Source organism: Toxorhynchites rutilus, chromosome 3 (genome assembly GCF_029784135.1).
Source record: "Toxorhynchites rutilus septentrionalis strain SRP chromosome 3, ASM2978413v1, whole genome shotgun sequence".
In the NCBI taxonomy this organism is placed as follows: Eukaryota; Metazoa; Arthropoda; class Insecta; order Diptera; family Culicidae; genus Toxorhynchites; species Toxorhynchites rutilus.
In genome coordinates, this window is record NC_073746.1 from 109919191 (window position 1) to 109946798 (window position 27608).

Below are 27608 nucleotides of genomic sequence, written 5' to 3' on the forward strand. Positions count from 1 at the left end.
ATAACAATGTGAGATTAAGGAGCGAAAGCAAATCTGTGCGATGAAAATGCGCTTCTACGGTTCGCAAGATGAGCTGAGATCTCATAGATTGTAGTCCGGTACAAAATTCGTACTGTGCAGAACTCTGTTTTCCTTTGGTTGGAATATTCGGCGAAAGAATTATGAACCACAAACTATATCAAGTATTTGCATAGATACATTGTCTCACCGATAAAATACAACAGACTACAGCGGTCACTGTAGTAAGGAAGGTAGACAAGTGACTAGCGAAGATTATGTTCAGTAGAAACACTGATAGAGATCGCGATTTTGAGTTGCACTCTGCTCTGGGAAGCTGTGTGCGGTTGGCGGGAAAGATTGGATAGCGAGTGTCATAGACGGTCCAAGATCAACCCGTTTGGAAAAGTCTTCTGGATTCTGTGCAGGACAGATAATCGGTCTGTTGACGTTCAGGTAATGTCAAATACGTCTTCTCAGAAAGCATAAACGTTCATAGTGGAACTTTTTGCTCAACGTAAACGTACAAGAACCAGAAAGTACCCTAATAAACTTCGGAACAGCAACATCGTGCTAAAACGAGGGTTTGAAAGCTTTATAAGCGTAATCTGAATAATGCCGCATTTTATGCTGCATTTTAATGGACGACGAGACATACGACAAAGAGGAGTCCAGAACGCCGCCGAGGTCCCAAATTTACACTAAATCAGTTGAAAAAAGTGAATCGACTGCACATACGACTGTTGCGATGGGACAAATTGACCAAAAGGTGCTAGCCTGGTAAGCCATTTGCACATGTGGCTTGCGATCTACTACTTTCCTCTCACAAGGGACCATACATTCTCTAATTTATTTGGACGAATGTTTGAAGAAAAGATTGCTTTCATTGTATAGAAAGCATGACCTGCCTCCTCTATTCTGACCAGATTTGGCAACGGCTTATACTCTAAACCACGTGGAAAGTAGTGGTTTGCAGAGTTTGTGCATCAGGTCTAAGAAGTGCGGAGTTACGAAGTCTCACATGCTTCTAGGTGGTTCAAGAAAACTTTTAATATTTCAAGATGGAAGCAACAAGTGTTGGAGTTTTTATAAACTCTATTAAAACGAAGTATATGGTGGTAGATAGAGAGTATGGTCATCCATGTGGTTTTGCTACAGTTGTGATGATTAATGAGGGCATTTTTGAAGCAATCGATGAGTTAGCAGATCCTCCCGGTGGTGCTCTATGGACATAACGGTCTCTACTCGTTTAAAAGCTCGGGGGAATTATCATAAATCACAAGTTGTACCAAGTATACAAGCAGATGGATATTGTCTCACTGATGAAACACGACAGACTACAGTGAGTCTGTAGAAGACACTGTAGAAGGTAGACAAGCGAAGATAATATTTAGGAGAACTCCTGATAGGGATCGAAGGCTTCGGGATCCTGTTGAAGGACAGAAAGTTGGTCCTATGAAGGACAGAAAGTCGGCCTATTGTGCATAAGTAATGTATAGTACGTAGTTCTGCGTTACTGAAGTTTACGAGTAAAAGACTGCTATCGATAGCATATCAAGAAACCCTCGTTGTCTCGTCGACTTGTATTGTTCTTATTCTTCTTCTTCTTCTTCTTAAATGGCAGTTCAGATTTCTATGAAAAATAACACGCCTTGAATGCATTCTGAGTGGCAAGATCTAGAATACGCGTGATCACAGTGCATGTTGGAGGAAATTTCTTGGAAGAAAAATTTCCCCAACCAGAACGAGAATCGAACCCAAACCCCCGGCATGTTAGGTGTGACGCTAACCACTCGACCACGGGAGCACGGACTGTTATAGTCTCACCTTCAAAGAATACTATCAAGGCATGCTTATTTTTTCGATTTCTTTGATTTTGAAGGCGAATTGTGAATCGAACGATATTCACATTTTTTTAGAAACTGGCGATCTGCTGCTCAGCCAAGAGCAGCAGATCGCCATCGAGCGCACGCTTCGAGTCTCAATAATTTCCGACACATACTGCACCATTCATTACTGTTTAGAAATGAAAAATCAACTATCAACTCACCAACATCTCTGTACAGCTCCACGTCGTCATCGTTGACAGCGTAGTAGTAATCGTACCCGGACGGGTCGTAGCTGCTGGTGTTGTAGTAGTTCTTGCTGCTCTGGCTGCTGTGATGCACGGTCTTCTGTGGCTGCTCCGGGATGTATCTGCTGGGGGCAGGGGCAGGCGAGGATGTTTCAACTCTGTTGGGAAGACACGTTGGAACCGGGACAGTTTTAGAAGCGCTCTTTGCACAAAATGGTTCCTCTCGCTTGTATATTGTGCGAGAGAGCGTGCAGCAAAAAACGAAACACAACGAATATATAACATGATTGTTGTATGTACAGAGAGGCAGGCAAAAGTTGTATAGTTTTTTTTCGGGGTAAAAACATAGGGTAGTATGTAAGGTCGTGCTTGTCACAAGGGGGAGCAAAACTCCAGAGTTAGTAGTATACTATTTACACACGTTCTGGTCACCTGATTTGCTCGGGCTCGCGGGTAATATACACTCATATATGGGGGACGAGAAAAAAGAAAACGCCACAACATAAATGTGTAGAGAAAGGGTGAAATACTCGTACCTGTTCGGTAGCCGTTCATCGAGTTCCAAGTGATTGTAACGGTTCTTGTTCGGTCGGGTGCTAACCGTCGGCTCTTCCGGAGTCTCAGTGGAAGAGCGCCAGCGCTGCTGGCCACGGTTTGGTCGGACGGTATACCGCTTGCGCGATGTCGTCTCACTGGTCGGAGCAACAGTGGTGGTCGTGGTCGTCCGGGTACTACGCGTCACTACGGGTGGTGGTGGGGTTTGAGTCACACTCGTCGGGGTCGTGTACGTCTTGACAATGCCCTTCGCCGTGATGGGCGATCTGGCCGTCGTTCGAAGCAGTTCCTTCGAGGTGGTCTCGTCAATGAGGTTCGAGTTGGAAACGACCGTCGGTCGGGGTGGTACTCGTGGGCGATTGGCGTTCACGTACGGACGGGTAGTCGTTTTGTTCTGGTAACGGGGAATGTCACCGAAGGGTTTGATACCCTCGAAAACATCTCCCGGGAATTTGATGATCGGTGGAATGTCGCTAGTGGTCGGCGAATGGGTTGTAATCGTACTGGGACGCCAGGTGCTCGTTTCGTGCTTATTAGGGTTCACATAGTAGATGTGACCTGACACGGAAGCCTGGGGTCTCGCCGTGGTCAGACTTGGTAGCGGTCTCGGAGCCATGGTCTCGGTCATGGGCGTGTATTTGGATTTATTCACCGGGAACCGATACTCGTAGTCGTCTTCATCTTCTTCATCGTAGTACTCTTCTTCCTCTTCCACCGTTGGAGGACTTTGGAAGGTTGGTTTACGATTACTGTTCAGCGTGTTCTTCACATACTTCTGCCCATGAGCGTTCTGAATAGCATCCTCATCGTAGTAGTACTCAATGTAACCACGAGTAGGTTTGACGGTCGAGGGGCCGTAATACAGCATCGGGTCATACTGCTGCAATGGTTGTAACGATTGTGTGGGTTGCACTGGTTTCAAAGACTGAGCATTTTGCACGGATTTCACAGGTGCCAACGGTTGGACGGGCCGAAGATTTGTGGTAGTGTTCTTTGGATAGATTTTTCCAAAGTCCTGCAGTTCATCTAGTAACTTTGTATCCACTTGTTTCACGTGATTGTTCTTGATACTGGCGAAGAACTGGTTGTATTCCGCGTTAGGCTGGATGGCGGCCTGTTGATGGTACCGGGGCGTTGTTGATCCGATGATGGGCTGAAAACCGTGCGTGGATTTGGTCACGAAATAAGTCGACGGTTTCTGGGTGGAATCTTCATAGGTGGGTTTCACTGGGAAGCTGTTGTAGTTTACGACAGGCTGTATTTTCTGAGGTACCTTCGCACTGCTAGCGTGTGTATTTTGGGGGTAGTATTCCTGCGAATACACGGGAGCTTTCGGAGTTGTGGATTGATATCGGCCATTCACTGTGGGAATCGAGTTACTAGCGAACACCGGAGTGTGGGTGTTTGGTCTAATGGAAATTTTCTGTGCCTTAACTTCGTGCAGATTGTTCCCAGGGTGCTTTGGGACACTGATGAATGATTCCTTCAGTGGACTGGAGGTGGGTTGGTTGTTGAAAAATCCCCCCACTGAGCTGAAAGCTATGAATGGATTTCGGTGCGTCGTTGGAGATAGCTTCAACGGCTGAGAAGATGGTTGTGGAGGTGGTGGCGGTACCAGAGGACCTTTCTGGGCCGAGTATTTGTTGTTGTTGTTCACCGAGATTGGAGTCGATGAGTAGCTGTTTCCGAAATGAAAATACGCAAAGTTGTCTGGAATGTTGTCATCGTCTATGTCTGGCACAGGTGTGGAATATTTCTTGTGATTATTCACGAACGCGGCAGCTGTAAATGCGGTCTGGTACTGAGGTGCCCTAGGCGGTTGTTTAGATACCAACAGCGGAAGTATCGTTTCCTGGGGATTTATTTTATTGGGTGGTTTGTAGTTCTGGGAGCTCGCTGCTTTGTGATGGCTAGGGATCCCCACCGGTTGTAGGTATTGGCCCTGTTGTTTGGCTTTAGCGTATGCTTCGAGGTAGTCGTTATAGCTGTTGATTTCTTTTTTATTGTATGTCTGCTGCTGAAAATGTCGAGCATCGGATTTGGCGTCCGTGTTGGAACCCGCCGGGAATGGGAACAAATCGTAACCTTGTGGGGAAAAGTTGTTTCTATTGTCCAACGAGCTAAACTGCCAATTCTCGAGAGGTCTCAACTGACGGATACTGCGGAGGTTTTCGTCACTGTCAACGGATTCTTCGAGATCTGTTGGATCGATCACTTTGGTGGAGTCGGGAGACTCCTCACCATCGGACCGTTTGACGGGCTGACTTTGCTTGACGGTGTCTGTGTTTTCGTTGTTTGTAATCGGATCGATTGATGGGTCTTTTGGGTCATCGTTGGTTGTCGCTTTGGTGTCTTGCGAGGCCACGTCACGTTTCTTACGATCGTGCACTTTGGTGTGCTCCGATTGATGGTCAAGGTCTTGTAGTGCGTCTTCGTCACTGTGTGCGAATTTGAAACGGAAGTTAAGGTTGAAGTATTCCAGAATATAATAGATAATAGAATATTGCGAAATTGGAATGCCCGACTTTCTGTGCTAAATATCATCGGGTTGGCTTACGTTAGTATCCTTGGGGAGGTGGGAGAAAATCTTTTGACTTACCTGAATGGTTGAGGTTGAGCACTGTACGCGAAGGAACCTACTTTAGCGTGTGTTGGGATGGCGTTCACACTGGGTTGCTGCAGAATACCGTCACGGTCACGCTGAACTTGGGTCACAGTGCTGGGTTGGCCCCGATAAACACGTTGCTGCCGATCAGACTCATCCTCTTCCACTGGTGGGAGTGTGTCGTGAGCTTCCGCATAGAGCTGTTGGAGGATCGTGCTGTTAAACCGTGGTCATAGTCAAACAAAACTATCGAATTGATTACCTTGGCAATATCTTCCTGGGGTGAATTCTTCGCTTGGCCTCGGTTGGTGATCACAGGGTTTGGATTGGCCGGTGGCGGAGGTGGAGGCAGTGTGTGAATTCGCTGGACACGTGCCGGAGCCGATGGTTCTGGACCGGATGGGCCGGAGGGTGCGCTTGGGCCCGAAGGGCCAGATGGGGCCGATGGTGCGGAGGCTCCCATCGAGGAGTACCGAATGCGGGAGAATACTTGCGGAACGCGTGGTGTCACTGCACCTCTGGATGGCGCCGAAGGAGCGCTGAGTGCCGGAAGATCACAGCCAACGTTACGTGGCCAATCACAGGTCTGCAGCTCGTGGCTATACATCAGTCCACCGGTGCAACTCTCCAGCAGAGCTCCACCGAATACACACACGTAGTATTGTGTGCAATCGGTAGGGTGTGGATAGTACCCGAATTCTTCGGGACAATTGAAGTCCACCGATGATGAGTGGCTGGACTTTGGGTTCGAGCCGAGCGCGCGTGGCTGGGCGGCCCCATTGCGGAAGCTGCGCCTGGTTTGTGCGAGTACATTTTCTGGAAGTAAACAAAAACAGTAAACTCAATTAGATCACATCTATGCCGCGATGGGAATCAGCGTAACGGAGGCAGTTTCGTTTGAATGATGCATTTATTTTTGTTGAATTCTCATGGTACGAAGCCAAAGCTACGCTCACAATTTGTTCCACACCATTCATTGTTAGGCAAACATGGGTTTTTTTGTGAGATCTGCTCAGTGGGAGGTTGATTCTGTCACTGACACGCAAATTTTACACTTTTACATTACATGCTGCTGTTGAATTAATGCTGGGATTTGTCTTTGAAAATAACAGCAGCAGCGGTTGCTGCTGCTGGTTGCTACCTGAGAAGCGCACAGCTATCAGCTAACGAGATAGCCTTCACGAGATTAGCGTTAATTCATTCGAAGCGCCTAGCACATGAGCACCATGCGGGAATGGTACCTTCTCCACGACTGGAAAAATGGCGGGGAGGCACTGGTAATGAGTTTTGAATTAACGAGTCCTCATTGGCACAGGAGATATTGATCTGACTCCTCTCCGAGGCCTGCGGCTGTGTGAGCATTAGTAAAAGTATTAAAAAACATAAGCCAATTAACCCACCCATGCTAGCCAGAAAATTAATTAACCGGTTAATTAGTTACGAAAGTGGCTTATCGAATTTGGACATCATATGTCAATGCCAGATATACAAGCTAATTCCCTCGAAGTCCCAACCCAAATGTCACTGCGCATGATGTCTTCCGCGGCTATTGCCGATCCCACGAACTCAAATAATTGTTTTAATTTCTTTAGTTCGATGATCCCACGCCATACTACTCCCAGAAATGAAAAAGAATCACAGTAAATAACAAATTCTGCAACCGGTACAGGCGCTGGTTAATTCCCGCCCATTCCCGCTCTTAGTTCGCTGCAAATAAAACTCCGATCTGTGGGAGGTGTCCATATACGTCATGAGTCTTTCGATTAAACCAGTGAGATGGGGGTCATTTTAAGGTTATTGGCACCGATGTCCAACTCAGAACTCAGATCCTGTTATTCTATTTGGATTCTTCGGTTTGGCTGAGTCACGCACGGCTTACAGGCGCGCTAATGGTGAGCGGAATGTACGCGCATTTGGAGATCACCAATGATCGACTGACGCTACATTAGCCGTAGTGGGATTAATGGACAGCGTTTGCTCTCAGAATGATGAGGGATTATGTCAAGAACTCACAACGCCCACACGAGTCTTCCTTCGTGTTATTCTAAATCACAGCCGACAGTGTGGTTCTAATTCAGATGAAGCTTACTTACAAAAAGTTGATAGCTCTAGCTGTTTGTAGTTTACGAAAAATGTAAATGTTGTGTTTGATCGGTGTTCTGTAGGACCCGTAATTGTTACGTTGGATGGCTCAAATGCGGAAAATGTTGGACACTAGAGCAGTTAGGAACAGTATATAAAAAATGTTATCCACCCCTGGTCAATTTTTAAATTTCCTTCAAATAATATAATCAAAATGAGAAGAAGAAATATTTTGAATCAGACCATGTTGCAAAGACGTTTAGCGACAATAGATTAATGAAAAAATATCCAAAACAATGCCATACGTGACGGTTATTTTTCTGTCGGTAAAGATTAATTCAAATCATAGTCATGTGACATGAAAGAAATCTTGATCAATTTTTGAGATCAGGTGATTGAAATAGCAGTCAAAAATGAAGCAAACAAGTATATCCTTTTTGTTTCGGATATCCATTGGATATGTTGTGGCATGAATATGGCAATGGTTTGACATCGCATTGATTCAACAATCTTAGCTGTAATTTCGGGAGCGATTTTGTTCCACTCAGTTGCATTTACTAGCCGTAGTTGTTGATGGCTTGTTGGATTATTTTCTCGAACCTAAAATTTCCAAATAGACTTCAAATGTTCTATTGGGTTAAGGAGGGTAGATCATGTTGGCCAATCCAAAACTTCGAACTTCATCATATGTCCCACGATTTTATTTTAGTCTTATCAATGCCCTTGACTAATGAAGGAGAGGTGTGATAAATGCTAACTGCTACTTGCCTAATTATTTTCTAGCTTTTAGTACATTGTTATGTTTAATCATAATCAAATCATTTAACTTAATTTTTTTTTACTTATTTTATTTTCTCGTTTTTAGTACATTATCTGTTTCATTAGAATATTTCTCTACATATCTCAATCATCCTTTTTTTTGAGATGATATGGAATCAGCTATTTTGTAGCGGCGGCCAAATTGGATTTTTCAAGATAAGCAGTTTTAAAATTACAGCAGGGATAAAGGTGTTTTATAAATTCGTTCAGTTCCTATTGGTCAAATTTCTATTAGTTTGGGACAACCCTACAGACAGACAAACATACATACAAACAGTTCAAGCTAAATAAAACCGTTTAATAAAAAATAAAAGTAATTTGCTTTTCATTTGATACCCATATTAACGGGTTTTTGACATAATATGTAGTCCGCCATTTTGTAGTGGCAGCCATCTTGGATTTGCATTTTTCATAAATAACCGTATTCTACTAGTCAAGTCCTTTCATTTGATACCCATATTAGTGAGGTTTTGAGAAAATATGTAGTCCGCCATTTTGTAGTGGCAGCCATCTCGGACTTACATTTTTCATAAATACCCGTATTCTACTAGTCAAGTCCTTTCATTTGATACCTATAATAATAGGGTTTTGAGAGAATGTGTAGTCCGCCATTTTGTAGTGCCATCTTGGATTTGTATTTTTCATGAATAACTGTGTTCTACTAGTCAAGCCCTTTCATTTGATACCCATATTAACGGGGTTTTGACATAATATGTAGTCTGCCATTTGGTAGTGGCAGCCATCTTGGATTTGCATTTTTCATAAATAACCGTATTCTACTAGTCAAGCCCTTTCATTTGATACCCATATTAATGAGGTTTTGAGAACATATATAGTCCGCCATTTTGTAGTGGCAGCCATCTTGGATTTGTTTTTTTCATAAATAACAGCCATCTTGGATTTGCATTTTTCATAAATAACTGGTCAAGCATTTTCATTTGATACCCATATTGATGGGATTTTGGAAAACCCATATCGATGAAGTTTTGAGAAAATATGTGATCCGCCATTTGGAGCGGCCGCCATCTTGAATTTTCGCTCAGGTCACACTATACGGCTATTGAAAGACGAAAATCTGTGCCAAAAGTGTCGTTTCGACAGTGTTGTGATTGTCCTTTTCAGTCTTAAGTTATAGCGCGTCAAAGACGTTCTGGTGTAGTACCACCAAGCAAGTAATTCGCCATATTTTACGTTTTTACTACCTGCGAGGGAAAACTGCAACGAAGGCGGCCGAAAAAATTCGTGTAGTTTATGGACCCGATACTGTAACGATTCACACATCACAGCGTTGGTTTGATCGATTTCGTTCTGGTGTAGTGGCTACCGTACTGGTAGGCCAATCGTCGCGGAAACCGATAAAATCGTTGAAATCATCCAAGTAGACCGGCATGTGAGCACTCGCTCGATTGGCCAGGAGCTGGGTATAGACCATAAAACTGTTTGGAACCATTTGCAGAAGATTGGATTCCAAAAAAAGCTGGATGTATGGGTCCACACGAGTTGACGCAAAAAAAAACTTTTGGACCGAATCAAGACCTGCTATGCACTGCTGAAACGGAACGAACTCGACCCATTTTTGAAGAAGATGGTGACTGGTGATGAAAAGTGGATCACATACGACAAGCCGGTCCAAACCATCGCCAAGCCCGGATTGACGACCAGGAAGGTTTTGCTGTGTGTTTGGTCGGATTGGAAGGGAATCATCCACTATGAGCTGCTCAACTATGGCCAGACCCTCAACTCGATTCTCTACTGTGAGCAGCTTGACCGTTTGAAGCAGGCGATTGACCAGAAGTGGTCAGAAATGATCAATAGGAATGGTGTTGTTCTCCACCAGGATAACGCTCGGCCTCACACATCTTTGATGACCCGCCAGAAGCTACGGGAGCTCGGATGGGATGTCCTATTGCACCCACCGTATAGTGCGGACCTGGCTCCAAGTGATTATCATCTCTTCCGGTCCATGCAAAACGCTCTTGGTGATACTAAGTTGGCCTCAAAAGAGGCCTGCGAAAACTGGCTGTCTGAGTTTTTTGCAAATAAGAAGGGGTGGGGGAGGGGTTTATAAGGGGGGGATAATGAAGTTGCCTGCTAAATGGCAACAAGTTTGCGAACAAAACGGCGTATATTTAACTTAAATTGGATAATTTTAAGTATGTTAAATAAAGCGTAAAATTTCGATCAGAAATACGACATTTCTTTCTCCCCAACCCAATATAAGAGTAGCTGTTTTAGATTCTAAGCATGAATATGTGAAAATTTATAAAAGTAATAAAAAACACATGAAAAGATATCCACCTTCATTTTCAAAAAAATAATATATAAATAGTCCAAAAATGATTTTTTTAAGTAAAATAATTTATTTATTGTTAATATTCACTAATAGCTTGTAATGTAACTGTAAATGATATAAAAATATTGAAAATTAATTTTAAATTTCCTACACATCAGATATTCTTTCACAAAGCAGTCATTTTGACTGCTTTTGGGCAATATAGGTATATACTAAGTTTCGGTCTTTCTAGTGTTGAGGTAAATAATATAAGCATACTAGCTGACCCGGCAAACGTTGTTCTGCCATATAAATTACTTCTAGTGAATATTTTGACTGTTGAATAAAAAATAACTAATGTATTGCAATACATGTGTGTTCAAATGTTTCAACGATCTATAAAATTAATTGATTATGATCGATGAAGGATAGATTCCGTGTATTGCATTGGACCGTGGGAACTTCCCGAACCTGAGTGTGATGTGGAGATGGAGATGAGATCTGTGATGTACAGAGAAATGGACCGGATCGATCGGATCCCAGGATTCGTCTTTTGCATTCAGAAATCTGATCATCCGTGCTATGAAATGTAGCAACCTTGCCTCGGCGCAAAATAAACTTCAAAATAAGTAATCCGTATTCGTGGATCAATTTAATCTGTATCAGATTAGCAGACACGAAAATAATTTTAAATTGCTTCAATTTGGATGAAAATCATTACTCGATGTTGTTTGAATACTTAGAAAACAGTCCGAACTTAACGATTCTTCTATAAATCTTGTATACATCCAGCAATATGTTGAACGAAATACGTGTAATTTTGGAATAGAGCCCATTAAAGACTGCATTTCTTTTGTTTGAACACACGTGCTGTCGTTTGAACAAAAGCTGTGTAGGTGTTACTCATGATAGCGTCTCGCTATCATTCCTCGAACCGCTTCTGTTGATTGTATGTTGCAGTCGTTCGCCTTCTACCTTTGCGAATATGTTGACAATAGATTATTGACACAGCTCAAGACATCCTAGAATGACGTTGTCCTGAATGCGCCAATTCATCAAACGACACACATAAGAATCCATCGAAGGCACTCTTTTGTTTGTTTCGTCTCTTCAACCACATAATATTAAAATATTATTTCAAAATGAGTAATGATGTTCCTAATAATTAAAGTAACTGTGGCGCATTGGATCTACACACGTGCTCTTCAATCGGTTTTTTATCAGGATTGACGACAATAGTGTGTCTGTTATTTTGCATTCCGAGCATGGGTGTGGTTAGAATAATTTCAATAATTAATTGTGCTCATCCACAAAGGGTTCCAGCTCGCCAACGATATTCCTAGTTTTAGTCGAATTAAGGTTACTTGCGTATGTGTAGGGTGAAATTCGATGAAGAGGACGAAGTGCCATCTGGCATTGAACAACGTAAATAAATTCGTCCTGTTTAAAAAACGAACGAAGAATCAATTATTTGGTATCGTTTATATAAAAATACACATGAGGGTGAAAATTGATTATAAGTTTTTTTTCAAGCCAAATTTATGCAGAAAAATAAGGAAAACAAAGTTATTCAGACTTTATTTGCATGGGACCACCCCAATCGGTTTCAAATATAGAGTAATAGGTATCCTAGCGGTATCATATATAGTTTACGACCTATTCTCATGCCTACCAAGTTTTTTGAGTATAATATCATTAATATCGGTCGAGCCGTTTCGGAGGAGTTTGACCACGAACATCGTGACACGAGAATTTTATATATAAGACTAGCTGACCAGGCAAACGTTGTTCTGCCAAATAAATTATTTCTAGTGAATATTTTGGGTGTTGAATAAAACACACTAATGTATTGAAAGTGTGTTTGAATATTTTAACGATCTTTAAAATAAATTGAATGTGACCGATAAAAAAACGAATTAAATGATTTGAACGAAAGGTTATATGATGTTTCTTGGTGTATTTCATTAACGTAACTGACATGTTTGATCTCTTAAAAGTTAAACTTCAACTGAAAAAAGTAATATAAGTTTGTCGTAAAGTAGAAAAAATGAAATATAGAAAATCAATATTTATTGCTGTCTCCTTGTTAAAAAATACGTGCATGTGATTTTCAACATGGCTTAGTTTATAACAGCTTGGTCTCCTTCATAAATTGGAAAACAGCGATACGCCAGCTAACTTCAATGGAGCTGATTAATCCTCCTGTTTGGAATCGCGTTATTTTATCGTTCTTATTCAATCAAAGAGTATTCACATCGGTAATCTAAGTTTGAAACACAGCCATATTGCTTCCTTTATTCATGGATGTTTTTATTACTCTTCACCGATTTGTAGAACTCAATATTCATATATGCATATGAGTGATTGGATTTTACAATTCGATCGAAATCGACTTTTACACTCTTAAATTCGTTCGCCTTGTCGCGAAACAATGGTCAAAATAAGTCATCCGTATTTGTGGTTCAATTTACTCTCTATCTGATCGGCATAATTCCGGAAATAATTCTAAATTGTTGAAATTTGAATGAAAATTATTATTCGATTTCGTTTGGATGCTGAATTTGTTTTGAATGTGTTTGAATGCTAAATTTTGCGTGTTTATTCCACCCGAAAAACCATTACTAATTTTGCTTCATAGAAATGGAACATGGAGACCAATGTTGTTTACGTCGAATTGCGTGCCAAGGTTGTCATATTTGCTCAACTTGATTAGACTTGAGCTTGAACAGAATGCAAAATTGTGCTTTTTCCATTCAACAGAATACAACCAACAATATGTGGGGACGAATACGATCGAACTTCATTTTGTGTTTGAACACACGCGCAATGTCATGACAATGCATTGCGCTTTGGCCTGGCTATAACTAAAGCTGTGTTGGCGTTGCTCATGATAGTGTCTCGCAAGTGAATGTATTATTCCTCGCACCGCTTTTGTTGATTGTGTAGTAAGAATTGCAGTCGTTCAATATCTACCTTCGCGTATATGTCGACCATAAATTGTTGGCACAGCTTACGATATCTTGAATTGGAATCACCATATGATAAACATAAAAATCCTTCGAGCGCGCCCTCTGTTTGTTTCGTCACATGTTCATAAATATTAAATCAAAATGAGAAATGATGTTCATAATGAATTAAGTATCTGTGACGGGGTCTCGTTGGTCTAATGTTTATGCAAGAGATTTTTCGTTAAAGAAACCCTTCTGACTTGCACTGTAGTCACGCGTATTCTTGAGCTTGCCACTCCAGAATACATTCAAGGCGTATTGTTCGTCATAGAAATCTCAACTATTTACTAATAGAAATGGCGCAAGTAGTACTACGTTGAGAAGGCAAACCTTGGGAACGTTAGTGCCATTGAAGAAGAACATAGCGAGGGTCGTATGAACGGTGTGTGTCAACGATGAATTCCAGATTATTGTTTTTTTTCGCATTAAATTTCTCGTGTCACCGTGCTATCATGATTCCAGCAGCGCTTGTGCTTTGGATCTACACACGTGCTCTCCAGCTGATGTTTTATCAGGGTTGATGGCAATAGCGTGATTGTCATTTTGTAATCCGAGCAAATGTGATTTGAGAAATTTCAATAACTCATTGTGCTCACTCAAAAAGGCTTCCAGATCGTCGGAGATGCTCCCTGCTTTAGATGAATTGATGTTACTTGTGTATTTGTAGATGGATGTTCAATGAAGCGGGCGTTACGCCATCAGTCATTGAACAACTTAAATAAATTCGTTCTGTTGAAAAAACGAACAACGGTTAAATTATTAGAATATTTTTGACACAAAAATAATAAAATCGCAATTAAAAATAGGGAATTGGGGTCAAAATTTAAGGTTATATGTATGGTATGAAGTCAAATTTTTGAAAAAAAATATCCAGATCTTTTTTTCTGCATAGAGCCACCCTATTCGGTATTAAACAGAGATCGAAATCCTCGCTCGGATACACGATAAATATTCAATCAATCAATCTAGTTTTCGATGAACCGTGTATTGTTGATATTTTCGTCTCTTCGTTTTCACCGAAAATTCTTTTTCAGAGAGAAAGAGATGTGGAGTAGACAATGCCGATGTTTCTTTCAGTAGACAATGCCGATGTTGAAGAAGATGATGTTGCAACTAAAAACTATGTTTTTGAGGTGTATCAAACGGAGTGAATAAAGCTGCTTTGAAAAGCGGCTGAAAAGCATTCAATGGTGAGAAGATCATTGAGAAGAAAAAAAATTGTTTTAAATTTTCGAAAACATTTTGAGCGTTTATAAAAACTCATAAAAAGTGATACTTAAATACGCTAGGTTAAATTTATTTGATGTCACTGGTTATTTATTAATTGACATAATGACAACTGGTATACGGCTTGCGACTAGTACGGAAAACACGGAATTTGTCATTCAAAATGACTTTATTGTTTTTTAAACTATTCCTTATGATGATAAATATATTCTACGTTCGCTAAAACCATTTATTATAGCGTCCACGTCACTCCAAAAGTGGTCCCTACTAAAAATGTGCTTCAAACGGGTTAACCGCTTCTTCTTTCATTCGTAAATATTCGATCCTAGCTTCGGGACTGCTTTACTTGCTCCAAATATGTTTCAGTTCAGCTACCTATCGAGTTTTCCAGTCTCGCAGACGGAAGATTTAGGCCAATCGACAATTTCGATGAACATGTCCACTCCAGATTAAGATCGATGTTCATCTTTTGGTATCTGTCATAACTTCTTAAAAATTCAATAAATCGTAACAAAACTTTCACCTATGTAAGAGCTTTCCAAACAGTTTGCTGTCAAAACATTCCAGAATCGACTTTTAGTAGCGCTGCAGTAAAATAAACAGTGCGTCTAAATTTTGGACGAATCAAGCCGTGCTAATTTTCTACCAGAATGGTAGGAGAGCAACAATTCAATGATAAGATAAGATCTTTTTCCAATGATAATACTACAGCACATTCTGAGTTGCAAATAATTTTCTAGTAAGCTAAGTTGGGATGTGCGCTCGAACCCCGAGGGTTTAATTATTTACAACTGCCAGTGTTTCTGTACTAACAAGCTTCAATCCGATTGCTTTCGGACTGCTACGAGATTGTATATTTAACGATGGTCAGCAAGAATTCAAATACCTACTCTCTTCCCCCTCCCACCACTTGTGGACTCTGTCTTCCGCTTGACATGACGTTACAATTACACTTTGTTCCAACTCAATCTTATAACTTATTGGTTCCGCTGCAAAGCTCTGAACCACGGTTCACAGTTATTTATTAACTGCAGGCCCAATCCTCTATTCCGATGTACACCATGCCGGAGGGGAATCAACATCAGGGCTACAAATTGATGACATCCAAGCGATATAAACATAACTCTTCACAGTCACCGCTTCTCGGACCCACGCAAGGGAAAATGCGGCGCGGAATCAAACACCGCGTGGATGCAAAGTTCAGAATGTTCGACGTCGCTGACCGCCGCCGACCACTGAAGTTGACTCTTGACGTGGGTTTTGCAGCGCCTCCGGGCGCGATCGGAGAGATGTCTTTGAACTTGAACTTTGCTGGTGGACCACGCGCAGATGCTGCGGCGGGGAGTGTAAGGTTCGGTCATTATTTATATTTTTCAACCAAACTGCTGAGTGGATTCTGTTTCCTCGTGTGGGCAAAGATGGTCGATAGCACGAAAATGGCGAACAGAATCCAACGTGATCCACCCTAACACGCGGAGAAGAAATTAATCCCGTCTCTGATGGACATACAATATAATTGTACGCAATAAATTTCTAACGCGTTCGACGGGCTCGAGTTGGTCTAGACGCGTTTCAAAAGCCCTAATCGCCTCTCGGTTTCACGGCCCACACACCTCATCGTACAGTCCACCAGCCACCAAGGCCCTGTGGTGTAAACAAATGGATTCAATTAAGTTGTAAACTAAGAATAGCTTCCAGTGGATATCAAGATTGGCTGGAGATGGTAGGTAGAGAAACAAACATGACGGCGTTGCACCGTTCGTCTAGGCTTAGAGAACATCCTGATGGAAGAAGCCAACGACGACGACGATTCAATGGCCATTCTTCTGCCTCCAGGTGACACACCGGTTGCCAATCAATTCGGAATTGCGGTGCCGGCATTTAAAAGATGCTGTTTGATGCGCTTCCTCGAAGTGTGCTGCCTCTCTTGTTAGATCAGGTCGACAAAATGAAGCAAAAGAAACATGTTAAAAATACAGCCAATTTGCATGTTGAAGAAAATATCAAACAAAGAGTCCATTTAAAAGCGTGGAACTGATCAGTTGTCTGTTCAGAGAAGAGGAAATAAGACAGTTTTCCAATTAATGCGAAACGGTTTGATTGTCGATTGTAAGCATGTTAAAGGATTCTCGCTTTTATCATTTGCCAAAGTGGTGACGATTTGTGCGTTTTCGTTATAATTAAAGACAACGAAATTTGACGTTGACTACTTACCTGCCATCAAAAACCAGGACAAGTTGTCATAAAGTTCCAAAGTGATTTCAAACAAATTGTATGTTGTCGTTGCATTCGGATAATTATTGAGGGGCTTAGAATGGGTGTAAGGGGTGTAAGTGTATTGTCTTTTGTATTGTCCCGTCTTTTATAAATTTTTACCGTGTTTTGAGTACAAAGCAAACATATTGGTTTCATAACTTTTTCAACACACAATAACACAAAACTACAAAAACTTAACTTTTCTCCTGCCATGAGTTCTATCCATGGTTTTAATGGGCTTCGGCACAAAACTGGATGTCCTCGAATCAGAGCCCATTTCACCGCAATGGAAAGCGATAGATCATTCTGAGTTTTTGAAAATCTGATTTTTTTACGGTCTCAGGTTGCCTTTCTATCTAGAAGCAAGATATCTAAAGACTAAAAAGGGAACAGTCATATGTTTTACCAATGCATTGCTAAACCAGTATTTATTCCGAATTCATCTCAGCGTGATTTTCATAATTCTACATTGACTACATCAAATCATTAACCCTCCTGTACTCGCGTGCAAAATCATAACACGTATACTCGCGCACGGTGCCACAGACCGAAAATTGAACTTCTCTGTAATGTTGCCATTGTGTATTTTTCAGGCCTTATTGGCATTTATTTGAAGAAGAGGATATGATTGAATGAAAAAACTCAAAAAATATTTTTTCTTCGTCTTTATTATGTTTTAATAGTCATCTAATTCAGCCTCCTCAAAACAGAGTAATTTTCGATACTCCAACACAAATAACGAAATTCAAAATGTTCGCTGTTATCAAATAAAAGTGAGCAACTGAATATAATTCATGGAAGTACAAAGAATTATAAAATAACCTAAAAACGTATTAATCGATTTCATTGGAGTAAGAATCTGAACATAGCATAACGGCATGCTCGAAACAAACATATTTTTACATTTTATGCAGTTGTTGCGTGTTTTTCGGGTCTTTTATCGAAGAGAAGAATGTATAACGATAATTACCAGATGATAAAGGTTCCGGAATATGAAGTTTGCGTATTCTTTGTCTCTGTATTCTTGGTAAACTAAGAATCAATGCCTTTTTTATATGGGGCATAAAAAGATGATATAAAATGATTTCTAGAAACTTCCTTTTCTTTTTCTTGTTTTCTTGTCGATATTGTCCATTATAAAAAAAATATCCACGAAAATGTAATTGTTGAAAGCTATCATAAGCCACCGATTAGTTTATAGTTTACTGTTTACGATTCTTTCACAAGAGAAATTCTTTTACAAGTGTGTATATGTATGACCATCATATTTAGCGAATAACTATACGAAAGTCAAACATTTATATTTTGCTTTTGAACGTATGAATCTAACGACGAATATATCGACGAATAGTTAATATATGGATCCGTTCAATCCAGTTAGAAAAGGGGCTGAAATCAAATATGAATAGTCCGGTAATAATCTTAAGCATGATATTCAATAAATATTCCATGCCACTAACACTAATGTATACATTTGATTCAACAATATTATAGAATATAAAACAGGCACTTGTCCAAAATAGTTACTCCTATACTCGCGTCTGTGTGTCAGACCGAAAGTGTGAAAAAAGTGGCGCACGTCCCCTTTGTACGAACACATGCGATACGCTAAACGATGACGAATGACGAATAACGAAGCTAGAGAGAATCGCAAAATCGTAGTGTTGATATTTTCTGGGAAATGAACGAATTATTGATTTCTCGGTCTGACAGACCATTGCGCGAGTATAGGAGTGTTAAAAAAAGCCAAAGGGGAAACTTTGTTTCACCATGAAATTTTTTTCGAATTGAATTTGGATTCACATTTTACTCATTATATGCGCTGAAATTTGTTTGGCAATCGATATTGAAAGCTTCGCTGTGAAAGTTTACAAACACTTTTATATCTACACGGTTCGTGTAGAACAATTGAAGGGTTGAACAGTAAACAGTATGCTAAATTACTAGAGCATGGTAACACATGATTTCTTTCTTTTGGATATTTTATCGAGAGGAATATTTTTGGCGGATTGCGTTCCTATTTTCTTCCAAAGGAGAAACGTCCTGCGCGATTAGTTTGAAACTCTATGCCTCATACTATGGTAGCTCTTTACCAGAGATCAACACTAATTGCCTTGTTGAAAAGACGATGCATTTGCCACTGAATTTTCTGTTATTTCTGATGTTTTCATTAGTGTTCTTAATAGTCTAGTTGATTCAAACTAAATAGAGGAAGCTAAATTTCCTAAAGTCTATGAAAAATTTCTACGATATTGTGAAAACTGGAAGGCATAAATATGAATATAAGGTATAAATGGGTTGTATGAAAGTCCATTCTTGAATGTACAGAGACTGAAAATTTGCTTTTGCAAAAAACACCAAACAATTTTGTATGTCTAGTGGACAGTGATTTTTAATTATAATCAATGAGAAGAATCTGTACTAGCTACAAATCGTTGGATGCAAATATTTTCAGAAATGGAAAACAAATTTCCAAAGCGTAAGGAATTCGTGAAGCTAATTTATTTATTTATTTATTTGGGGTGATCAGCACGATAACGGCTATTTACACCCAGTTTCGATGAAAGTACAATTATTCATTTCTTATATACTATATAGATTTTAGATATTGATATATTTTTTATGACTCGAAGAACTATTATCTAAAAGTATTCTATTGGTAATATTGAATTGATTCCTTTCTCTATCAAATTGTTTACAATAGTATAAAAAATGTTCCACAGTTAGTGGACATCGACAAGCGTTGCACTCTGGAGGTACATCTCTTCTAAACAGGTGTATATGAGTCAGATAACAGTGTCCAGTTCTAAGCCTACATAAAATGACTGATTCTTTTCTAACTCGTGCGAAGGATGAATTCCAAATATAAACCGAATTCTTAATAGTTCTAAGTTTGTTATTTTGAATGTGTGACCATTCAACCTGCCACATATTGAAGATTTTTCTTTTCACAAAAGCATGCAAATCATAGAAAGGGATTTTTTCGTTGGTCTGGGGATTATTGATACTCTTCTTAGCCAAGTCGTCTACGATTTCGTTACCACGAATTCTCATATGACTTGGCTCCCACATAAAAACTATTTTTTTAATCCCATTTATTTATTTTAGGCTCATTAGCATTTTAGCTGTAATAGAGCCGAATTTTAATCGTGTACATGTCACATGGCTATCATATCTATAATTATAGCACATTACATTACACAGTTACCATTCGCCAGTATTCCTTCTATACCATTGCATATGGTACATTCACACAGTAGCCATAAAAACTATTGATTTGCCCTCACTTTGAATACTGTTTAAGCTAAACTGGATATTCTGCACTATAGGGTTTGAAGAAAATATATCTTGAATGCTTTGCAAGGAACTCATTGAATCAGTACAAATCTCGAAGTTAAAATCCAACTCATTCTTCAACTTTGAGTTCCGTTGAAAAAATCGAATAAGCTTTTGGAAGATGTATCTGAATAGAACCTTTTTCACTGTAACAAGCGAACCCGGTGCAATTTCTTATCTTTGACCCGTCCGTGAAAATGAAAAGATAATTTCTGTATGTTTTGCAGAGCTTCAAATATTCGTATTTAAATATAGGATCATTGCAATTTGATTTAGTGGTTCTGTGAAGCGAATAATCTATCCTTGTTTTCTTGGCGCTCCATGGTGGAAATGAATGAAAAGGTTTCAATAGTGTAGTCGGTTGAATTCCTGTTTTTTCAAGTAATTGATTACTTTGATATCGAAATGATTTGTTTACAGCGCTCGAGGTATTTTTAACCGCAATGATAGGATGATTTATTATAGATGTTATATTATAGATGTTATCCCTAAATTTATTGTTAATAAAATTCTTCAGAAATGTAAGGGTAGAATACCAGCTTCCGCTAGTATGCTGTTAGTAGGGCTTGTTCGAAAAGCACCGGTTGCCAATGGCGTTCCAAGGTGATTAATGAAGTCTAGTCTAGTCAATAATTGTTTTCTACACGTTGAGTAAATCACTGATCCATAGTCGATTTTAGAAACAACCATTTTTTTGGAGCATGAGCAACGTGTTCCGTTCTGAACCCCATGTGGTATTTGCCAAGGTTCGAATGAAATCAATTGCTTTCGAAGCTTTTGCTTTGAGATACTTTATATGGAAGGTCCAAGTGAGTTTGCGGTCGAATATAATGCCCAAAAATTTGTTCTTTTGAACAAATTCGATCCTGCAAGCACATGGTGGGATCTATATTGCATTTTCGCAATTTGCAGAAATGAATCGCTTTTGTTTTTTCAACTGAATATTTGTACCTAGTTCTTGCACACCAGCTCATGAGATTATCAAGAAACGATAGAAAGTTCTGATTCGATATTTTGTATGTTTTTACCTTTAGCGTAAACCGCAAAATCGTCAACAAAGTAAAGCCTAACTATTATTAGAGGATGTACGTCGTTTATAGTGTTTATAGCCACTGTAGAAGTAAGGTGAATATGTGTTTGGCAGCAGCAGTTTCTAGTGATACTAGGTTGTCCATAGCGTTTCTGTATTTTCTAAACCCACTCTGTGATGAGCTGAAAAAAGTTTATAGATTCGAGATACCATACTAATCTACGATTTTTTTTTCTCCATTACCTTACATGGGCAGCAAGTCAATGAAATAGGACGTTTATTTGTTGGAAGAAGTGGATTTTTGTTAGGTTTTTCAATTGGTATAACTATCGACTCGTTCCAAAAGGATGGAAAGGATTGATTCGCAAAAATTTCATTGTATGTAGGGTAAATGATCTTGATTTGTTCAATTTGGGGTGTTTTTACGCAACTAGTAAATGCAAATCGACTTTTTTTCATGAAAATCACACATAATCGATACGAGTTTGGTTTTGTTGAAAAGTCTCTAGTTGCTAATACTACCATAAGGTGTTGAAATTATTCAAATTTTTATGTTTATTAACGATTTTCCTTAAAGAAGAATTATGATCATGGTTTGACCACCTTTGATCATGGTTTGCCCAAAAAAATGATCATGGTTTGTCCGGTTTTAGAAATCTCCATTTTTGAATGAAAACATTCGAATTCACAATTAGATGTTGCATTTATCATTGCTTGAGTTTACTGTCATCATATTGATTCATTCATAATTTAGGCTTTCTTCAGAATATTGCCTTTTCTTGGGCATTTTAGAAGTGTTCACCTCAACACAATCAACACAGAAAAACCATACTTCTGCTATGCGCGAAGCACACCATAAACAAACATAAACAAACTGCAGCGCGCCAAGCGGTTGCCATAGAAATCATGTGGACAAAACAACATTATTGAATTGGACAACTCATGATCAGAATTGAGTTCATCAAAATGCGTTAATTTAATGGTTTAGCTATGTGAATCCGATACAAATGGTGAGCAGGCATGATGTTTACAATATTTATAAGTGTTGTAATCCAGAAAAGGTCTGAATACGTGCCAAATAATCATCTGGTGATCGATTAAAAGTTAGCTCGAATGAGGGGCGCATTGACACAAATAGAAGGTGTATTTTATAATCCTTTAAAACATGTGATTTCGTAAAAATATACTATCAAACTACTATAAATAATGTAAAAGGCAATTTCATTTATATGTTTCGAAACATTCGAAGGCCTTATTTGACACAGGAGCGCTGAATTAGAGCATTCAAAAAAGTGGGCAAACCATGATCATATTTTCGACTGGACAAACCAAGATCATTTACCCTATCTAGCAGAAAAACTTTTGCGTTGTCTGGAAGATTCTTCAACATTTCATATGTGATTTGGTCAAGACCTGGTGATGAAGCTTTTTAGTGCGGAATCTAACTCTTCATATGAGAAATTTATATTCAAAGGAGAGAGAAAATCAATGAAATCAACATAATCAGTTACCTCAGCTATTGTTTTGAAATTCAAAAAAATAGGAGAATAGTTGGTTGAGCTTGACGTATGAGAGATAGATTTTCCAAGTTCTTCTGCAATCGTCCGTGGATCAGTGATTAAGCGATCGCCTACTTTCAAAGCTGCAACACTTGAATTTTTAGATTTGCCTGCAGTTTTTTGAACAGTTTTCCAAACTTGTTCGCATGGAGTTCGTAGGTCTATCGAAGAAACACAGGATTTCCACGACGACGATTGTGACTTGCGAATAATCCTGCGAGCTTTGGCTTTCGCAAGAGAATAAGAAATTTTATTTTCATCATTCATATATGAATTGAATTGCCGAAGTGCTTTTTTCCGTTCCTTCATAGCAGCTGCTACTACTTCGTTCCATCATGCAGGCTTGGATCGTTTAATTGTGGAGGATGTTTTTGGAATTGACGAGGTTGCGGCATTGACGACCGTGGAAGTAAATAATTCTACCCTATTTGAACTGGATGAGGCATTTTCTGAATTAAGGCTGTTTGACACAATGTGTCTGTATGAATCCCAATTCGCTGCAGAAGTGATCCAATGAGGTCTTCGTTGATCTGATAGAGCTTTCGATGACGACTCAATTATCAATGGAAAATGGTCACTCGAACACAAATCCGAATGTACTTCCTAATCGAACTGTATACTTAAACTGGGACTGGCTAGGGACAAATCAATAGCCGAGTATTTGTTGGTTGCCTGACAAAAGTGAGTGTACGATCCGTCATTTAAAATATTCAAATTCATGGAATCTATGATCGCTTCTATGACATTGCCTTTAGCATTGGAAGAAGAACATCCCCAATATGCACTGTGAGCGTTAAAATCTCTAGTAATGAACACGGGAGTCGTTAATTGTTCAACAAGGCGCTCCATATCGTTTTTTGAAATGTTTAAGTTCGGTGGAATGTACAGACTGCAAATTGTGAATTGGAAAGGGAAATTTACACGTGCTGCTACTGTTTGTAACTCAGTATTCAAGTCAATCTCAACGGATTGTATTTTTTCGTTAATACACAAAGCAGTACCTCCAGAGGCGCGCAGATAATAATCATCGATCGTGTAGTAAAGCTTATAATTCCTCAAACTAGTCTTTCTGATGTGGTCAAAATGTGTTTCTTGTAGACTTATGATTTCTGGGCAATATTCGTGAACAAGTAGCTTAAGTTCGTTAAATTTATCATAAAATCCGTAGCAGTTTCATTGTAGGACTTTAAAACCCATTAGGAAATAGAACATCGGAGCTAATTGTTAGTTCTAAATATTTTCATCTTCACAGCTACTATTTTGATTCAATAAAATCGAATTGATGATAGCTTGTGATAGGGAGAACAAATTGGATAATTCTGAAGAACTTGCTTGATTTGGGAGAGGATTTTCAACACTCTCAGTATCCATTGTACTTACTTCGTCTGATTGTTTGCTTATTGTTTCTTCGGGGAGAGACACAGGATATTGTGCTGTTTTCATCTTGAATTGAAAACTTTGCGGATGTGGTTCGGGTGTCATCGGTGTTATCTCTGTCGTCATTGTCGTTCATGTTGTCGTAGTCGTATTTGCTGAATTGTCGCTGAGTTTTGTTGTCAGTGAGTTACTATCGTTGCTGCTGGGTGATACAGATGTATGGTGATCTTGATGGCGATTCGTTTCGATGATCTGCGGCTGTGATGATGGTTGTGAAGGGCTTCCGTTCTGATTCTCCGATGTCCGTGTGACCTGAGCGTAACTTCTCGTGTAAACCGGTGCTTGAGGGACTTGTTGTTTTCTCCTTTTTCGCGCTTCCTTAATAGAGATTCGTTCTGTAACACGAATGCGTTGGATTTCCTTTTCGTCCATGAATATCTCACAAGAACGATCAAAAGCTGAGTGGGATTTTCCGCAATTGACACACTTCTCCGGGGATGAACAGTTGTCACCATGGAAAAGTTCTCCACATCTGGCACACATACGGTTGCGATTTCTACAATGCTTTTTCGTGTGTCCAAATCGCAGGCAGTCTTTACACCTGAATGGGTTAGGTACATATATTTCAACTCTGCATCTATAAAATCCTTCATTAATAGGTAGATATCCTAGATTGAAACTCAAGATGAATTTTCCAGTGGGCGTCTCTTTCATGTCCTTGAACATGTTAATCCTTTCAACCTTTACTACGTGTGCGTCCTTTAGCTCCTTCTGGATTGCTTCATCCATAAGTCGGGTCAAGTCCCAACAGTAGATCGTTTCGTATGTGAGGTTAAGTGTTGAATGCTCTGTAATCTTGATCTGCATCGATTCTCCAAGCTGAGTTTGTTGTAGCAACTTATTCGCTTGCTGTCGATCGACAGTCTTCAACAATAGGCAGCCATTTTGTATTCTGCTGATTTCTATGTTCAAGGTTATCGCGTCCATTGCTTTTTTGATAAAGAATGGACTTACTTTGTCCATCGACTTGTCTCCATCCTGCCGTTCCAGAACCAGGAACCGCGGTCCGTTGTTGTTTCCCTCGAGGCGCATTGCTTTTGTGAACTGGATTTCATTTGATCCGTCTCTGTGTCCACCACGCTTATTCATCTGCTTTTGTTTTTTTCGTCTGGTGACTGGGTTCTGATTCGCTGAGCAAAGGCCCGAAACACGAGCCAAATGCCCAGGAGCCTCCTCTAGGGTCCTCACTCATAACCCCTACAGCACAGGGGTTTTTTTTTGAGATACCTTCACTACAAGTACATTGAAAAGGCCGACATTGAAAGACAAAGGAAATATGTACTTGGCGAGCTTTTCCAAAAACGTGTTACTCTCACGAAGTCTGAACTCGAACTGTGCTTACTAATTATTTTTGTGTCTGCCTGGTAGTACCGAACCTGTTGAAAGAATTCTTTGTTCGATGAACATAATATGGGCAACGAGAAAGTCGCGACTCAGTGTTGGATCCCTAATAGGTAAGATAATTGTGAAACAGAACATCGATCTGGAATGTAAAAATTTCTATGATGACATTTCTAAAAATCCTGATATGCTTCGCAAAGACTCTCCGTAATCTGAGTATGAACGAATAAAATTCGTTGTAGAAAACAAAGTAGGTAAATCTAAGAATGTTTGATTGTTTGGCTTTATTCCGGGCTTTGTTCACTCATTCTTAAAATTCTTCAAAAAATTGCATTTTGTTTATATTTTTACTCACGTTTTTACTGCTGAACTATTTGGTCAGCTTAGATTTGATAGGTTTTCCTCCATCAACTTTTTCTTTAGTTAATAACTCAACTGCAAACACGTTACAATTTGAGTTTGCTATAGTATCCAAAAGATGAGATTCTGACCTATCTTGGTCTATTAGACATTTTGTGAATACATGAAAATTATCGATCTGAAAAAAGCAATACGTTTCGCCGGAAATCAGATTCAAGATTTCTTCACACTCAATCGCTTCATCCTTCGAGCTCAGATAAATTTCCGATCGTTTCGAAACTGCTTGTCCATTTGGCGAAATGAAAACAGATTTAGTCGTGAGAAAATAATAACGCTTCCCGAGGTTCGTCTGCACCTTGCCGCGCACCGTAGCTCTGAAGCTGAGCGCCAAACAAGCCTTACACTTTGTCAACACTCTTGTTGTGTGTTGCGTCGTTATTTGGTTGCATTTAATTGCCAGTGAAATTACCGTGAAACTCGCCAACGAGTATGCTGCGCGCTGCACATGCTGGCCAGCGTGAAGGTATTGGACGGGGTTAATGGCTCAAAACTATCGCGATTGCAATAGTGCTTGCAGACCCGTCGGCCCAGTCGTGCTGACATGGTCCAGGTCAATTTATGCAACCCGAACCGCAGCTTCCATGCGCCCCACATTCTCTGGCCAGCATCCCAACCAACGAGAACACAGAAATCTGCAGTGGCGACACAAAGCGGCACCTCTCTAAACTCTCTCGGGAGAGCATTTGTAGTCAGGGCACGTTTATGCTGTCAGATTGGGTCCAAAGTGTGACCATAAATGGGTAAACGGTTATCTTGTGGTCCAATCAATTAAAGTCATAATATGTTGTGGTTTTTTTTCGCTGGTGGTCTATAATTCACGGTGGATAAAATTGTTACACAGGTTGTTGAAAGCTCAACCAATGGGTTAGAAATCTAGATCGATTATAAGACTGATTGATAGCAGCTAGCGTGTTGACACGAAGGCGGTGATTTATGATCGTTCAGAAGTTTTTTTTTGTCGAAAGAGCAATATGTAGAAACTACCGGCTAACGTTGTTTTACATTGCTGTGAATGCGCTTGATAATATTTTACATTCTAATCGTGTGCCTTTTCGAGGAACGAAGTGTAATGTTAATACACAGTAGTTTTTGGTTTCTTATGATGTATTCATTGTAATCTAATTAGCTAAAAACTCATGAGCCGAGATCAAGTCGAAAGGTGTTGTTGAATATATATATTTTCTCAAAACATGTAAAAAGTCTTTCATATTAGAAAAATCTATAACTGGAAATTGAAATGCATATTAAAACTTATATCATAAAAGTTCCAGTTATAAGCATTCGAAATCTTTCATTTTTCCCTGCATTTTCTTTGTTTAGGTTTTCATTTCACCCCCACATACTCCGGTTAGACGTAGTCCCACGTTAAAAAATAGAAGCGCCTGATGTGACTACACTATAGGGTGTGTCACATCAAATTGCATCACGGAAAAAACGCTGTAGAAATTTGATTTTTAGGAATTTTATCTTCAGCTTTCGCTTATAATCAGATAAGAGTGTATAGATCACGTTGGCCATGCTTCACTGTCAATTTTTCGTAAATTTGGAAAAATGTCGTCGAACGAAAAAGAGCGTCGTGAATTAATCCTG

General features: G+C 39.7%; 1 protein-coding gene across 3 annotated transcripts in view; it reads right to left on the bottom strand.

The window, feature by feature from the left end:
- The window catches only part of LOC129780566 (mucin-2), a 437053-nt gene that overhangs the window by 46984 nt on the left and 362461 nt on the right, over positions 1–27608 (bottom strand). For all 3 annotated transcript variants that reach the window (XM_055788951.1, XM_055788949.1, XM_055788952.1), the window contains exons 2-5: positions 5494–6047; positions 5226–5431; positions 2608–5064; positions 2048–2229 (exon numbers count right to left, since the gene is read on the bottom strand). In XM_055788951.1, the coding sequence (XP_055644926.1) occupies positions 2048–2229; positions 2608–5064; positions 5226–5431; positions 5494–6047 (3399 nt within the window). The remainder of the gene's footprint in view (positions 1–2047; positions 2230–2607; positions 5065–5225; positions 5432–5493; positions 6048–27608) is intronic.